At 41.1% G+C, this 16,965-nt stretch overlaps 3 protein-coding genes across 4 annotated transcripts in view; 1 reads left to right on the top strand and 2 right to left on the bottom strand.

Moving 5' to 3' along the window:
- The window catches only part of STARD9 (StAR related lipid transfer domain containing 9), a 109,878-nt gene extending 106,869 nt beyond the window's left edge, over nt 1–3,009 (bottom strand). For both annotated transcript variants that reach the window (XM_065838068.2, XM_065838069.2), the window contains exon 1: nt 2,878–3,009. In XM_065838068.2, the coding sequence (XP_065694140.1) occupies nt 2,878–2,924 (47 nt within the window). In that variant the 5' untranslated portion in view covers nt 2,925–3,009. The remainder of the gene's footprint in view (nt 1–2,877) is intronic.
- A 2,625-nt stretch (nt 3,010–5,634) lies between these two features.
- On the bottom strand, nt 5,635–10,764 carry HAUS2 (HAUS augmin like complex subunit 2). The gene is made up of 6 exons (XM_065839808.2): nt 10,477–10,764; nt 9,711–9,803; nt 7,989–8,058; nt 7,088–7,220; nt 6,313–6,421; nt 5,635–6,175 (listed from the first exon to the last, which is right to left on the bottom strand). The coding sequence occupies exons 1-6, from the start codon at nt 10,678–10,680 to the stop codon at nt 6,026–6,028; spliced, it is 759 nt and encodes a 252-aa protein (XP_065695880.1). The 5' UTR covers nt 10,681–10,764; the 3' UTR covers nt 5,635–6,025.
- On the top strand, nt 10,760–16,413 carry LRRC57 (leucine rich repeat containing 57). Its single transcript, XM_065839809.2, has 6 exons — nt 10,760–10,894; nt 11,622–11,798; nt 12,993–13,128; nt 14,014–14,282; nt 14,731–14,916; nt 15,499–16,413. Exons 2-6 carry the CDS (start codon nt 11,715–11,717, stop codon nt 15,538–15,540), a joined length of 717 nt encoding a protein of 238 aa, XP_065695881.1. The 5' UTR covers nt 10,760–10,894; nt 11,622–11,714; the 3' UTR covers nt 15,541–16,413.
- Nucleotides 16,414–16,965: the final 552 nt, after the last annotated feature.

The raw sequence follows: 16,965 nt of genomic DNA, 5'->3' as shown, positions 1-16,965 counted from the left end.
CCGTTCAGTGGATGAGGGAAAGGCTGTGGATGTTGTGTGCCTGGACTTCAGTAAAGCTTTTGATACTGTTTTCCACAGCGTCTCCTGGAGAAACTGGCAGTTCATGCCCTGGATGACCATACTCTTTACTGGATAAAGAACTGGCCAGATGGCCAGGTCCAAAGAGTTGTGATGAAAGGAGTCAAATCCAGTTGGTCACGAGTGGTGTTCCCCGGGGCTCAGTACTGGGGCCAGTTCTGTTTAATCTCTTTATCAGTGATCTGGATGAGGGGATCGAGTGCACCCTCAGTAAGTTTGCAGAATATACCAAGTTGGATGGGAGCATTGATCTGCTGCAGGGTAGGAAGGCCATACAGAGGGATCTGGACCAGCTGGATCATTGGGCTGAGGCAAATCGTACAAGGTTCAACAAGGCCAAGTGCCGGACCCTGCACTTGGGTCACAACAACCCCAGGCAGCTCTACAGGCTCGGAGAAGAGTGACTGGAATCTGGGATGTGGGGTTGTTGACTGACAGCCGGCTGAATCCGGGTCAGCAGTGTGCCCAGGTGGCCAAAAAGGCCAACAGCATCCTGGCTTGTATCAGGAATAGTGTGGGCAGCAGGACTAGGAAAGTGATCGTCCCATTGCACTCAGCACTGGTGAGGTCAGAACTCAAATCCTGTGTTCAGTTTTGGGGCCATCACTACAAGAAAGACATTGAGGTGCTGGAGCAAGTTGAGAGAAGGGCAACAAAGCTGGTGAGGTGTCTGGAGCACAACTCTGATGAGAAGCAGCTGAGGGAACTGGGGCTGTTTGGCCTGGAGAAAAGGAGACTGAGGGGAGACCTTATCGCTGTCTACAACTACCTGAAAGGAGGTTGTAGCATGGAGGGTGTTGGTCTCTTCTCTCAAGTAGCAAGTGATAGGACAAGAGGAAATGGCCTCAAGTTGCCCCAGGGGAGGTTTAGATTGGTTATTAGGAAAAATTTCTTCATGGAAAGGGTTGTCAGGCACTGTAACAGGCTGCCTAGGGAAGTGGTAGAGTCACCATCCCTGGAGGTGTTTAAAAGATGTATAGATGAGGTTCTTAGGGACATGGTTTAATGCTAGAGTTAGGTTATGGTTGGAGGACTCGATGATCTTGAGGGTCTCTTGCAACCAATATGATTCTATGATTTTAATTACTGAACAGCCTCTTCTCACATCACCCCCTGGGTTTCCACTCTCACCTTCACACAAACATTTCTGTTTCAGCACCAGATCAGCTTCTCCCATGTGCAGGAGATTGTCCACCTTTCTGATCCTAATCTCTTCTCCAAAAAACACTCTCTATCAAACAGCTGGTCCACACTGACTATATCAAAGGTTTCCCTGTTTATCACACCTTATCTGACAGTTACAGGTGTTGTTTAATGCTATAATGATATATGCACTGTTATGCACTATTTAATGCTACCCATGGGGGAGAAAAAAAAAATAAACCAGATGTGGTACAAAGTTCCTCACCAAAAAGGATCTAGTGAGAGGGAAGATCACACCCCTGCCAATTTGGCCTTTGGCCTATCTTCCCCAGCTGCTAAGAAACACTCATTTTAACTTATGTCTACAGGAGGCCCTACTAAGTCCACTACATAATTGTAAATAGGCAGCCAAATGCTACTGTGGGAGAAACAAATATATCACTGATTGCACAACAAAATATTTCACCAAGTCAGACTTCTAAATACTTGCAGTCTCCACTAAACTCTGCAAGACTGAACCAAAAGGCTCCTACAGTCTGGATAACTTAGTGTCATTACCAAATTGTCATTTAATGTTAATGCTTAACACAGGATTTTTTAAAAAGCTTTGAGTTAAACGTAAAATATATTGCAAACATGTAAATTACTTTCCACCTTTCCCTTTTCTATTAACACTAGCAGGTTTGTTTTGGGTAGGTTTTTATGTTATTCAACACTTCCTGGTATATTTTCTTGAAACAAACAAACAAACAAACAAAAAAAACCAAACCAAAACAAACAAAACAAAAAAAACACCCTCCCCCCCAAATAAGAACAGAAGAGTCCAAAATATGCTAGTGTGTGGCTGGCTGAATTACTAGACTAGTTTTCTGGCTGGGAAATTGTTGAAGAATCATTTTCTCTACTACATGAAAGAGTTATCACAGAACTCCATGCAGACAGACGACAATGTGAGGGTCTCCTGCTAAAAAGAAAGGCAGCATCAAATCAAAGATTGGCCCTCAGACCTCATACCCCTTTTCAAACCATTTCTGCCTGAAGTGCTATAGCACTTCTCTTACAGGAAGAGTAAATTACTAGCTACTCAAATTTGGGCTGCTTGCGTTTGTTCTTTATTTTCCTCCCCGAATTTCCAAAGTCTGCAAGGTTTTAATTATGCATTATATCGAAACAACACTGGAGCATTGTGCTACGGCATCTTCTTGTTTGTGGGAGTTGTCATTTAGCTTTATGGGATTTCCACTGGACCCAACAAGCCGGGGAGGCAGCGCAGCTGAGCGACAATGGGAATATCCGGCTCTGCCTCCCGCTGGAAAGAACAGCAACAGCAGAAGGGGAAGAGAAGATTCCCTTACACTGGATGACAATGATCCTATTTCGGGGAGCGCAGGATGAGGGAAGTCAGCCCAACAGCTCCAGTTGGGGGACTTTTGCAAGAAAACTTTCCAAGCTATTTTAGTGACCCGGAGAAAAGAGTTTTGCCACTCCTTGTACTTTACCGTTAAAGCTCCCCAGCGCCTGCTGTCCCTCCCTCAGCCCCAGCTGAACCACCCCACAGCGGCGACAGGACAAGAGGCGCCTGATCACCCCTTCCAGCCACCCCGCATCTGCCCCACTGCCGCGGCGACCACGGCCTCCCTCCGTCCCCCTTCGCACCTTTTGCTCAGAGGTCGGACCCGCACGGCCACCTTGACGTTAGCCATGGCTCGGCTCACTCCCTGCAGCCGCGGCCGCCCGCGCCCCAGCCCCGCATCACGGCCCCGGCGCCCGGGGAGGAGCGGAGCCGCCCGCCCCGCCGCGGAAGGAGGGCCCGGCCCGGCCCAGGCCCCTCCCGCTGGGGGAAGGGAAACCTCCCGGGCGGAGGGGAGGGGTTTCGGGAGACCCCCCCACGCGGCAGCCTCTCCAGCACCCAAACCGGGCTTTTTACCCCCAATAGACCGGGACCTCCAGAGCAAGAGGTTTAAAATAGCCAGGGGTACTCCTGCTCCCCCGGCAGCAGCACCACCAAAGTCACACTTACGGCAACATAACAACCCGGCTTTTACTTCAGAGCTGCGTGTCGATGGTCCTGTTAGACGCGTGCTGCCATTCTCACCAGGGACTACCCCCGAGAAATCAATTTGTTTCAGAAGTAAAAAACTGCCAGCCTTACCCTGCATACGTTCGATCACATTTCTTTCCCTAGTAACGTGCAGGCACTCAGAAAACCAGCACTATTTCAAGTGCAGAGCACTCCACATTTAATTAATTTGTCAGTAATTTAACGAAGGTAAGCATCATTTCCTTACTAGTGCTAAATGAAAGCTCTCAAGTGTTTTAAATTCCTTTGAAAACCTCCAATCTTTAAGTGGGTTGAATCTATTTTGCAAGATAAAATTTTGAAGCTTTCAAAGAATCATGATTGAACTCAATGTCAAACTGTTCCACTGGTAAACGTTTCCCACCTAGAGTAAAAACACCAAAAGTTTAACAGAAATTGCTTTTACAGTGTTGTCTCTGTCAGCTACCACCATGGTGAAAATGTGGGAGCAGGCAGCGTTACCTGTATGTATGAACAAGATGCCAGGCTCAATTGGCAATTCCTATTTGGTTGTTTTTTGTTTTTTTTTGCCATAGCTCATTTTTAACTGGATGCTTTCTGGTTTTCCATTTAAAAAATACAAGAAATCCTGAACTATATCTAAATATCACATAGGTGTGTTTTACAGTCCATTTAAACATCTTCTGTTTAAGTTGCCTTTTAACTGTAGTATTTATTTGTACTTTAAGTATAGGTCTCCTCATGAGACAACTTAAGCTCCAGAAACCTTAAATTTGAATGAAAAAGATACAATACAGAAACATTCCAGAGTAAAGTATGAGATGGATCCTTTCGACCAGTGCTTTTCCCAATTTATGACCCACCATAGAGATGATAAAATTAATACCTACAAGCTGTGAATCACTGTTTCTTTCAATAGATTTATCCGTTTAATCATACTACAGAATGAATTGCTATGTCAATGGCAAATGGTATTAGCTAAACTCTACTATCTCCACAGTCGACTCTCCAATAATGGATCCAGTAAAATAAGAATATATGCTCAACTCTTTGGATTATGGCAAAAACCATATATTTGTTTTAATTTCAAGGAATTATAATGAGCAAATTAACTAGAAGTGTTTTAATCCTATTTCTGAAAGCATTAAATCACAACAGCTTTAATCATCACTGTAAGACAACAGGAGAGAGGTTAAGCCTGTGCTACATGCACAGGACAGTGATTCCAAAGGTCTGGATTTTGTTTCTTCCCATCTCACAGACTGTGCAAAGCATTTTCAGTTAGAAATGCCAGCTCCTCCTCTGCAATTGTGTGGAAGACCTTCATTTCCACATCTGAAATGACAGTGATGCGGGACTTTTGACTCAAATCCTGCAATGACATACAGCAAGTTCTTACACAAAGATCCCATTCATTTATGGGACTCAAATGCCAGTTTATAATCCGAGATACTATTTATTGACATTCTGCTTGACTTAATCTAAATTGTTTCTATCCTCTAACTTTTCTTAACAACAGCAGAGGGGAACACAAGCTACACCTACATAGTACACTTCAGAATTTTTAAGCTGCGCTCCTTGACATCATGCCCAGCAGAACAATGCAGTCTACAAAGACTAAAATGGAATTCTCAGAAAATTTCAAATACAGAGTAGACCAATTACAAGCCAGATCGGAGTGTGCTCAACAAAGAACCAAAGATTTCTTTCTTAATTCTACTTAAGTTTTTATGCAATAGTCCAATAAACTAGCAACACTTGTGTGGTATGGAGCCACCTAGTGGTTACCTTCAAAAAATAAGGGTTCTTATTTTCAGAAATAGAAATCAACAGGTTGGATGTATGAAGAATTCAGATAATAGAAACGATACAACAGTAAAAAGGAATACAGCTGCACCACTTCCAGTTCACTCCATATCCTGAATACAGAACTGAACATCCTCCAAACACAACCAACCTTCCCGGTTTGTAGATGTCCTGCCTGTGATATTTTACTGAAAAGTCTTTTCATAAGTCACTGCGGTTGCAAACTGAACAACCCATGCTTTTGCTAAAGTGTCAGTCAGACCCTTGAAATAAGAGTTATATTCTAAGTGGGGCACTGAAGTTAGGGCAAGCAACAGAAAAGGAGAGACTGAAGAATATATTTATTTCTATCATAAAAATGTGGTTTGCAAATCAGTAGACCTCCCATATATCACTGGGTCCATTCCCTGCTTTCACACACAACCACACCATAATAAACTCCAAGTTAAATCTAGTTTAATTTCTTCATTGGAACTCGTACAGAAACATGAGCTGGGACCTAAGACTTTGCATTGTTCTTTTAATTACAGGGTTTTAATAACAAAATAAAAACCATGAAACTGAACTCCTGAAATCTAGTGCTTTAATGAAAGTTTTATAGTGACATACAAAATACAGTGTGTTATCAAGATGCTTATAAAAATGAATAGAGACACTAAAACAAGTGCATAAGAAATATCAAAACAAATTTGCATTGATGATACAGGCTTCAGGAGAAACTCCTGTCCAACTATTTCAAAAAGGCACTCCTTGACAGCCTCAGTAGCCTGTCTTCCTGTGAGCTACTGCTCATTGTCCCGGTTTTGTTTTATGATTGGAGAACTGTTACATAAGAACAGAAATATGACTACCTACCAAGTCCCTGCTGGATTAAAGCACAACTATGTTGTAGTTTTCACCTGAGACCATAAAAAGGTGGATTTTTCAATAGCCATCCTATTTGAGGAAAGTAATTTGTTAGGTGAAAGATAAGCCAAAGTCCAGTTCAGCAGTATTGCAGATGCTGTCAGAATATACTTCTTTTTGCAGGTCTCTCCATTTCAATATTTGCTCTGCCAGCTCCTCCAGCTCTATCACAAGCAGCTCCATTTTCGTCAAAGCAGTGTCCTGAAGAAGAAGAGAGTTAGATTTCATCTCTACAAGTCCTGTCAATCTAGCAGGACATAAAAATAACCTAGACAACCAAACAGCACTGAATTCTTAATGCTGAAGGAGACAGAAGGCTCAGTTCTTTTGCTACTCACCATATTCTCCATGATGTTTGGTATGTGAGGGAGGATTCTTACAGTCTGCAAATGGCTTTCAAGCTTATCAATGAAGGTCACAGCCTCAGTCAACAACTCTACTATGTACCTGTAACCGAGAATGAGCCCCCTACTCAGAAGCTGTGCAAAACAAAGAAGAGTTAACACTTCCAAGCTCTTATTTCTTTGCCCTGTGGGTTTTCTTAGTCCTCCCATTTTATGGAAGTTCCTAACCATCTAATTAATTTTTCCACAGTTACACTTCTTTTATGACTCTCAGCAACAAGTATGGCAGGAAATTACAGAAGCTGATATATACTTCTTCAGAAACTGGACTAGATTTTTAGATCATGAGAAGAATTATTTTTTTAAAAACAGGCACTATGCATGTCTGGGAATCATTCACACGTTTATTCTGAGAAAGTCACAGTGCAAGGAAGACAGCAAATGCTGAAGTAACAATTCCTACCTATGGAGAAGCATAATGAATCAAGGATTTAACATTTGTTCAAAACAATACATGACAAATTGTTGTGTAATCTTCCGAAGACAAGACCAATAACCTAAGTAAATATTCATAAAAATATGTATCACTACATTTCTATGAATTTAGCAATGAGTAAACTACTAGCTTTTAGCTAAGGTTCTGTTACCATTTTTTATTTATCTTCTTCTCAATGGAAAAGTGAATAAAAGCAAACAATTTTTACTGCCTATTAGTTAAAATAAATTTGGACTCATGCAAACAAAGAACAACTATTTTCTATATGCCTACTTGTGGAAAGTAGCTTCAATAGGCAGGTTCTCTTGACACCTGGGCTTTATCAACATCTTCCTAAGGGTCCTCTTCTCTTTCAGTACAGCTTCCAAGTGTCTGTTCATATCTTGCAAAATCTCACATTTTTTGCCTATAAAATAAAATTGCAAAGCTGAAACTATTGTCTGCTAAAACAAAAACAAAAGTTTCTTCTGGAGAAAGACAGAAAGAAAAAGCTCAATCCATTGCACTGGACAGTTTACACTCCAGATAGATATCATTGATCAGAATTACTCTTGTTGGAGTGCATAGGACTTAATATCAGCACACAAAGTCATAATATGCACTTTTTAGAGATGTAGCTTTGTTCATTGTTTTATAGTATTTATGGTTTTAAGTAAACTGTCTTTGAGATGAAACCAACAATATACTCCACTAGCCTAACACAGTAGTAGCAAGCTAGCATGTCCATAAGCATCCATAAAATTGTAGTGCGAAAAGTGCAAAATAAAGACATTAATATATATGCTCCCAAAACACTAAAATGAAAAACCAAGTAATTTTAGGGGCATACAAGTGCAGGAGAAATACACTGAGCAGCAAAGCAGCACACAGGCCAAGGGAATCAGAACTCCTGATGCTCCACTGACAACACACAAAAACATGCACACCTCACCACCCCTTTTTTTTTGAGAACGAGTTACACACAGATCTTCTACTGAGACAGCAGAAGATACAAGTTCAAGTAGCATGGAAGCATTCTTGAGGGGCTAATAAAACACCTGCCACCTCTAACAAGCTATCCAGTGGAGACAGCTGCAATAACTTCCAGAAGCGTGACATACTCAGGTGAAACATTAATCTGTTGATTAAGTCATTTTAACGTTCTTGTTTTTTTCTAAGACACAACTGCACTTACCTAAGTAAAAAGGGTGAGCAATGTCTGCTGTCTCCTTCTCCAACCGCAGAATTTCAGTTCTCAGTTTCTTCTACAATAATAACATCAAATTAAAATGGATTTTTAACATACTTATCCAGATGTTGTTGACTCTCTTTGGGGGAAGAGGAAGTAGAAAGAGACAAAGTGGGAGAGTGCATGTGTGAAAGACCAACCATTTGTGTGAGAGCTTGTTACCATGCCCCTCTCAAGTGTTGCTACCCTGTTTCTCCAAAAATAAGACAAGGTGTTATATTACGTTTTGCTCCAAAACTTATTATTTTTTATATATAGCTGCCTGGACACTATTTAAATTGACTTTTTTATGAACTGTAATTAGGGCTTACTTTTGGAGCAGGGCTTATATTTTGAGCATCCTCAAAAATCCTGGAAAATCATGCTAGGGCTTATTTTTGGGGTAGGTCTTATTTTCGGGGAAACAGGGTACTACTGGGGGGGGGAGGGCTTTTTTGATCAAAAGGAAAAGACTGTTTTAAAAACCCCAAGCAATCTGGTAATTTATTGGGAATTTATGCTGGAAGAGACAGATCCTATAATTCATTACCAAGCCACAGAAACTTAAATCTCCTCAAAAGCAGTTTCACAGTCTGCACTCTACTACAGAACCTCTCACAGCCCAAGTCTCCTCCTTCTGGAAAAGACTGGTTGGTGGTGCTTGGGGGTTTTTTGGTGGGGGGGGTGTGTGTGTGTGTATGTGTGTGTATGTGGTTGGTTTTTTGGTGGTTGTTGTTGGGCTTGGTTGTTTTTTTTTTTCCCTTTTTCTTCTCCCCTCACCCCCTCAGATGTGAGAGAAGCACTTCCTAGTGTTAATTCTTTCCAGTGACAAACCAGCACAAGAGCAGCAGATACCTTCCTGTAGCTGAAAGAGTTGTAGTGGTTTTGGCTAGACAAGAGCAGACTGAGGAAAGTATAGAAGAGGATGACAGTCTCTCAGGAGACACAGAAAAATGTTGCTTTGCTTAATCACTGAATCACTGAGGATAAAAATAAACCTGCTTCACTCACAGCATATCAAACACTTGTCAGAAAGAGTACTTTGTATATTAAACCTTCAAGCAAAGGAGACTAAGCAGAAACCTTACTGGGAAATGGAAACTGTTGCTTCTGCTGCTCAATACAGGATGATGCCAGCTGCTTAACTCATTCTCCAAAAAAGTAAATAATTTGTTACACTGCTTTGCAGCAAGGCTTTGTAGCTGCTGGAGTCCACATTGTATAATTTAATAAGTAGAGTTTTTGTACCAGTGAGCAAAAGCTCAGGAAACATCATTATAAAATACAAGCCAACAGCTAGTTCAGGCAATAAGAAACAACTGATGTTATCTCTTGCTAACCAAGAAAATGTTTGAGCTGCCTATGAAGAAACATTTTTTTAAGTGTACATCAACTACAAATTCTTTTTTGTTCTTTAGAAAACATCAGGTTACACCTCAGCAAAAGAGGCCAGCTGCTGTGTCCTTCCAGTTATACTGAAAACTTTGATTTAATAATTTTGTTCTTTTCCTTGTGACAACTCAGTCCACTGAGAAAAACCTACCAAGTGTTAAGCAGCTCAACTGTTTAAAACAAAACAAAACCAACCAAAACATGAAACAATAGCACATTGCAGACTGATACCTCATTGGGTGATACATATTAAGTATTTAAGTGTCGACTGTACACTGACACCAGTAAAGGCTATACCTCATTGATTTCAGCTTGAATGTTCACTAATTTTTCCATCTCTGAGAATGTCACAAAGCATGGGGCTTTTCTACAGGTAAAATCCAATGTGTCCTGTGAAAGGAAAACAGTAGTCAACAGCAAGAACGTGTCAGGCAAATTTGCAAGATTGGCTTTTAATAATCTAAACTTATTGTTAATCTCTTGTGCTATGCAACACAGTAAGCCTCAGCTGAACAAATCATAAAATACATGCACTATTTGGGGAAAACGAACATGAGTGAAAATCAAATTTCATAAAAGGTACTATGAAAGCACTCTCAATAACACTGGCTTGCATGCTGCTGGAATGCACTAAAAGATACCAAAACCTAAATGCTCCATTCCAGAAAAACACACACACACACCAGAAGGTACGGTTATTCCTGGTAAAGAAAGCTGCCATCAGCCAAAAATGCAAGAGATCCATAATTAAAGGAGAAAAAAAAAAAAAAAATCAACAAGCATCTACACAAACAGTAAGACGGTTTAGCTCTTCCATCATGTTTCAAGACACACAGCCGGCACGGCAGCAGATAAAGCACTAAACTTCAGTCACCAAAGCACAGGTTTGTCAACCCGAAGGCTGAACGTGAGGCCCTGGCAGCCTCGGCCGGGACACCGGTACCCGAGGGACGGGCACCGAGGGGAGCGGAGAACCGCGACACAGCACCTGCACCGCGGCTTCTTCAAACCTTCCCCATAGGGGGGTTTTGTCAGGCCGTTATCTTCCCCTCTGTGCCGTTACCTGCTTCACGACGCCCGCGGCCACGCACCGCTCCAGCAGGGTGGCCGCCGCCGTGGGTTGCCCCTCCTCCCAGCAGCGGCTGGCGGCCGCGGCGCCACTCCCCTTCTCACCGTCCTTAGCGTCCTGCCGCCGCCCGAGCTCCAGCGCCCTGCGCACAGGACTGGCCGCCAGCGACGCGGGAGCACTGGGACGACACTCCGCCATGTTGGCTGTCCCGGAAGCCCGGGTGCACCGCAGCACCTATGATCGGCGGGTGGCCGCCATGTTGGGTGTGATAGGAAACGAGGATGACACGCGTCCGGTTCCGGAGCAGCCGGTATGGGCTTTTGAGGCGTCAGTTCTCGAAGGGCGGCAGCGGAGCAGCGCGGGGGAAGGGGGCTCCGCCGCTGCGGAGCATGGACATGCGGCGTCCCTACAGGTGGGTTGGGTTCGGCTGGGCTGTGCTGAGCTGACCTGCCCCCGCCGGAGGCCGGGCCAGGCGGCTCCCGTGTGGCCAGAACAGCCACGGCGGGATGGAGGCGGGGGGCCCAGGTCCTGCCGCGGATCTTTGTGGGCTTCGCCCCTTGCTGAGGGCGCTCCTGACCGTGGCGGCAGGGAGGGCCCCTCCTGGGCATCTCGTCCCGGCTGGTGACGCGCTGCATCGGGCTTTGCTCCCCATCTCCCGGCCGCAATCCTCACCTAATCTTGTAACCTGGCCTGGCTTGTCCTGGGGATTAAACCCTGCTGGATTTACAGGAGGCGGGTGGCGTGTGTCTGCTTCTAGAGTCACAGCAGAGGAGCCCAGTCTCTAAATGAAACAAGTGAGTGTTTCCGAAAAAAAAGCAAATAAAACTGGTATTGACAGCGGGTCAGTGCTGGTAGATGCCACTAAATCATGAACAGTCTGCATAGAGAATCTCCTTATACTGCTGAGCCCTGAAAGAGGTGAAATGTGGAAAGTATGCAGTTTTTCCACTTAGTTTTAACTATATTTGTTGCATCATTTCAGTATTAAAACTGCTATAATGAAGGCACCTTCATCTTTGAAGTTCTCAGTCTCATGAGGGACATGAAAACCCAGTAGTGAAACAGTTCAGTATCTTGAAATGCTTGTAGTGTTGAAGACAGCACACATAAAATGACTTTTTACATTTGCTTTATCACAGACTTGGGATTACAGTTCTCTAGTGTAGAATAACTGGGAGAAACTGGCAGAGACTATCGCTTCAATTCTGTATGCATGACAGAGAACTGTAAGGATGGGAAACAGCGCGCTAAAAGCCCACCTGGAGACAGCACAGAAAACGGGTGTGTTTCAGCTAACGGGAAAGGGACTTACAGAGGTAACGTACCTGTAGGGAAAATGTGACTGTTTGTGTGCCTGACTGACACTTTTGCATATATATATTTCTCATAAATAGTGATGCATAATATTGTTTCAAGAACCTTTTTTTTTTTTTTTTTTTTCCTTTTTGCGAAGCAGATCTTTGCTTGCACTGTCTTCTGATTGAGGATTTATCTCTCGGGGCACTTGTATGCTTACAAGCTTATGCTTTAGATTGCATGTATGTTCAAGATGTGCTGGTTGTGATGTTGTGCTTTTTAAAAAAGGGCTGTAAACTTGAGGGAAAAAGTGTAAATTTTATAACCGTATTGTTACCTAGAAAGATAGTCCAAAATTTATCACATTTAGATACTTACGCTGTATTTAATTGTGGTCATATGAACAGTCTGTACTGGCAGTTCACTGGGCTGCAAGCATCTTGAAGTTTGTTATATCGGAAATTGTCTTGACCCAATTGCAGAAAAACACAGAACGTCCTGGAACCATAAGTCAAGTAACAATTCACAGGATAGCCAAACTAAATATCTAGTGCAGTAATATTCCAAGGTTTTTCTGAAGTATAATATCTTCTTCCCCTATCCTACCTTCTGTCTTCACTTTTCCTCTGCCAAGCCAAAGGAGAATCAAAACCACTGCCCTGTTGACCAGCACTCACTGATGGTGATTGTCAGGTTTTTCTTTTTTTCAGCTCTCTGCCAAGTGCAGATTAAAGTGATACAGGATATAAATAAGAATAAGGAAAATGGTTTCCATAATTATTTAAAAAGGAAAGCAAGAGAAAAATTTCCAAATCCTATTCTGCTAAAATATAGAGTTGATATGTAGCTGTAGAATATTTTTAAAAGACAGGCATGTTTAAGAGAAACACACAAGAGGACTAAAACATAAACAAGCTCATATCATGGTATACTTACTTCTCCTTTTAAAATTTAAATTATTTGGATTAAAAACTGCACTTCCTAGGTGTCAGACTGTCTCTTTTATGTCCCTTTTTCCTTCCTCAGATGAAAAAAAAAATTAAAAAAAGGTATTAAGCAAATTTGCCAACTTAGTTGTACACTGTGATGATTGGACATTACATATGACAGTATGTAATATCAGTACAAATTTCAATTAAATTTTAAGCAGTGTAACTTGAACATATGAAATTATATCAACTATTTAAATGCTGTACCTTTTTTCTCCCCCATAGTTTCCTGAAGATCTTCAGAAGCTAACAAGCAACTTAAGGACAATAGACTTGTCGAACAACAAAATAGACCTCTTGCCACCACTCATTGGAAAATTTTCCTTTTTGAAGAGCCTCGTTCTAAACAACAACAAACTGAGTATGTCTGCTAATTAATTTCTCCAAATTTTTGCAATAATAGCCTGATTTCTCTGATCAGAAACTAAATTAATGATTTAACTCTCACAGCATGTAAATGGGGAGTTTAGTCACCTAAACTGAAATCTTTGGAATTCATGTACAGGAAAAAAAAAAAAGAACAAAACAAACCACCAACCCATACATTCTTCAAAACTAATTGCCAACTTAGTTGTGTTACCAGTTTTAGTATACAAAGACATGTAAGTACTTAAAACTGTAATGTTTCTGTGCTGTGACTTGTCTGATCTAAAGGTTTAACAGTGTCAGATGGTTTAGTACTTGCATAGAGAAGAGGTAATGAAGATGATCTGTAGAAAATGTTGCTGGACATTCAGTAGTTGTTGTTTCTGTTGGACAAATGTCCAGCTTTATGGAAAAATCAAGATGAGGTGAGGAAACTAACTTTTGATGTGTTATTTGTGTATTATCTGCCTTTTTGAAAAACAAATGTAACTTACAGACCTCTTTGACTCTGTAGTACAACTCAGGAGTCCTGCAGGTGATACCCATGTGTAGGTAGAATGAGGCATAAATGAACATCAGCAGAGCTGATAGGCTAAAATCCTCTCAGAGTAGTGTTTTCAGCCTGTGATTTGAAGGCCTGCCTTGTCTGCAGATTATTTTTAAAGATATTTATAGAAGATGTTTAAAAAGCATGTGTTGTCAGTGGGCTTAACTTTCTATGCAGGGATCTGGACCTTCATTGGAAAATGGGGAGGAAGCCTGTGAGAAATTACTGTAATGTGGCACCATGTTCGATGCAGTAGCTTATTTGAATTAAATGGGTATGAATGTTTAATGCTCTTTGTTTAGCTCATCTCTTTGTTCTGTCATTTATTTCTAGCTGCTTTACCTGAGGACCTGTGTAAGCTGAAAAAACTGGAAACACTCCATTTGAATGGCAATCACTTGAGGCAGCTACCAGCTGCATTTGGACAACTTGCAGCTCTCAAAACACTGAGTCTTTCTGGAAACCAGCTTCGGACTGTGCCTACACAACTCTGTGGTCTTCGCCACTTGGATGTGGTAGATCTTTCCAGAAACCAGATCCAAAATGTGCCCGACACCGTGGGAGAATTGCAGGCTATTGAACTCAATTTGAATCAGAATCAGGTCTGGTAACTGAGATATTGTGGGCATGTAGATTTAGGACATGGTTTATCTTGGACTTAGTACATCCACAGAACTTAAGTTGAGACCATTAAAATGTATAGCTAAAAGACATCTCCTGGACACAACAGAAATGAGGGATCATAACCAAAATTTCTGTACTGATACATCCAACTGCCTGATTTGATTAACAAATCCTGAATTTAGTCATACAGAAGACTATTTGGATAGTTCTTGAGTAGGAATCTGATAAACAGATCATGGAAGAAAAATAAGTTTGTTGGATTTTTGATCATTATTGTTGCCTATGCATTGTTGTCAAGTTGCTTTTGTATATGTAGTTTATATTTACAACAGGATTATTGTTCCATATTAGGCTGAAACAAATCACTTTAAGTAATCTTGGATCACTAACATTTTAATAATTTTTTTTTTTTTTAATTTCTACCAGATTTCCCAGATATCAGTGCAGATCTCCCACTGTCCGCGCCTCAAAGTCTTGCGTTTAGAAGAAAACTGTCTAGAACTCAGCATGCTTCCTCAAAGTATCCTCAGTGATTCCCAGATCTCACTGCTTGCAGTAGAAGGCAATCTCTTTGAAATCAAGAAACTCAGAGAACTGGAAGGTTATGACAAGGTTTGTGTCTTTTTTTTTTTTTAAAGAAGCTTCTGGTGAAGTCCTTATCTAGTAGATCCTCAGAAAACTGAGCTTTTATGCTGGTGAATAAAAACCCTGTCTGTTGGTATTGTCACTAGTACTGGATTCTTAATTTACCTCTGAAAAGAATTTCAAGAGTTCTTCTACACTTACTTTTCTCATAGGATTCAGGATCAATGTTCTTTCATCAGCATCTTTTGAAGGGTAGCTAAGGATGGCAGGTGTGTCTTTTCACTGATGGGACAAAAAGTAATGGATGCTTCTTATTATGCAGCATTATTAACTGTTTAATGTTACTTCATGTTTAACACTTGAGATCTGACTCTTCAATACTGTGAGGACTTTCTTTCTAGAACTTCAATTGGAATTACAGCAAATGGCAAAAAATGTTTTTTTTTTTTTTGTTTGCTTGAAATTAAAGCTCTAGTGGTTATGTCTGGAAAATGAAAATATATTTTAGATGCAGAATGCTTTTGAGTCTGAGAGCAGATACCTATCTGCTTTCAATAATCATGAACCTTGTGTTAATTTCTGAATGATTGTTTTTTGTTTTCTTTATAGTACATGGAACGATTTACAGCTACAAAGAAGAAGTTTGCATGATCATTATTCTGACCCTGTGTATTCCTGTTAAGAAGAGTTAGTGACCGAAGCACCTGCTTCACTGACTTAACCCAAGACTGATAGAGATGACCAGAATATTCCTACTCTAGTAGTCTGATAAGGCCATGTTGAATAAACTTGAACTAGAGACCATGGGTTTGAACTGAAGAAGCTGCCCAGGGGCCAGTTTTGAGTTTTGTGAGCTTTTAACACAATACCTGATCTCTGTTATCAGGGCTCGTTCTTTCACAGAGAAATGGAATGAGCTTTTCGAAGTTGCCCATTCCCTTATGGCAGGAAGCTGGCTGTTGATTTGGAAGAGGAATATTTCTTCTGGAAATGTTTTTCTATGATAACACATGGAAGTTCTACCACCAAAGCAGATATGAAACATTGTATGTCTTGCAGTAAGCAGTATTCTACAGTGAACAACTTTTACAGATGAGGTTTTAGTTGATAATCTGTATAAGGTTTTTTATGAAGCAACTAGTTCTGGCCAAGTTCAGTGTTTTATTAACTGCTTCTGGTAAACAAATCATGGTTTGAGCATCCTTCATTCATGTTTTACTGTACAGGCTTTCTTTTCCCACAAGCAAGAATTGCACTACAGTCCACTTCTGCTTGAGCTGTATCAAATAAAAATTAGGTTCCTCTTCAGTGTATTCCATAAAAATGTATATTGCTGGAAGATATAATATCCTTGCACTGACCCCCTCTGTACAGAGCAATGCCCAAAGTTTTAGTTGTCAGCCTACAGCTGCTGCCTTATTACCAAAAGCACCTAGAAAGAGCTAAAAATATATGCAATTATGTAACTTATACTAAAAAGGAAAATGTACTTGTTTATTTTAGTAAATAATTTTCAAAAACTCAGTTCAAGTTTACTTGGTGTAACTGCTGCTGTTGTCACTTTAACAAGTAGTACTAAGCTATCACTGGGGGCCATCACTTAAGTGGCTAGCTCCATCAGTTGGTGCTAACAGTTGTGCTTCAGCTGCTTTGAGAATGCAGAGGTTGTCAGTATGTCAACACTTCGGTAGCAAATCAGTTGATACGTACTGCATACTGAAAACAGTGGAGTGAGAGCCATACTAAGTACGCCTCTTTGCAAGATAAGCACGGACGCATCTATTCTTAATGAGACTGTCTTCATTAACTACTGTTCCATACCTACGCTTTCCTACATGAGACAAGAAAGGCATTTGGACAGCAGACTCCTTAAAGTTGCTGGTTAGATCATTAAATGTGGAGAACACAACCTTTATGTTACAAGGCCCCATTATAGTCAGAAATCTTTTCAGCTTCATACCAATAGACTTCACAGATTGACATGCAAATCCAGCAGTGAATAGCTTAAAACCACAGGCTTGTTTTAAATTTTATCTTCCACTTGATAACCCACTACTCAAAATGGGATTTAGGTTT

The sequence above is a fragment of the Patagioenas fasciata genome, chromosome 5, assembly GCF_037038585.1.
Source record: "Patagioenas fasciata isolate bPatFas1 chromosome 5, bPatFas1.hap1, whole genome shotgun sequence".
NCBI lineage: Eukaryota > Metazoa > Chordata > Aves > Columbiformes > Columbidae > Patagioenas > Patagioenas fasciata.
Note: the sequence above shows the minus strand (reverse complement) of the source record. Positions and strands in the feature narration are given on the sequence as shown.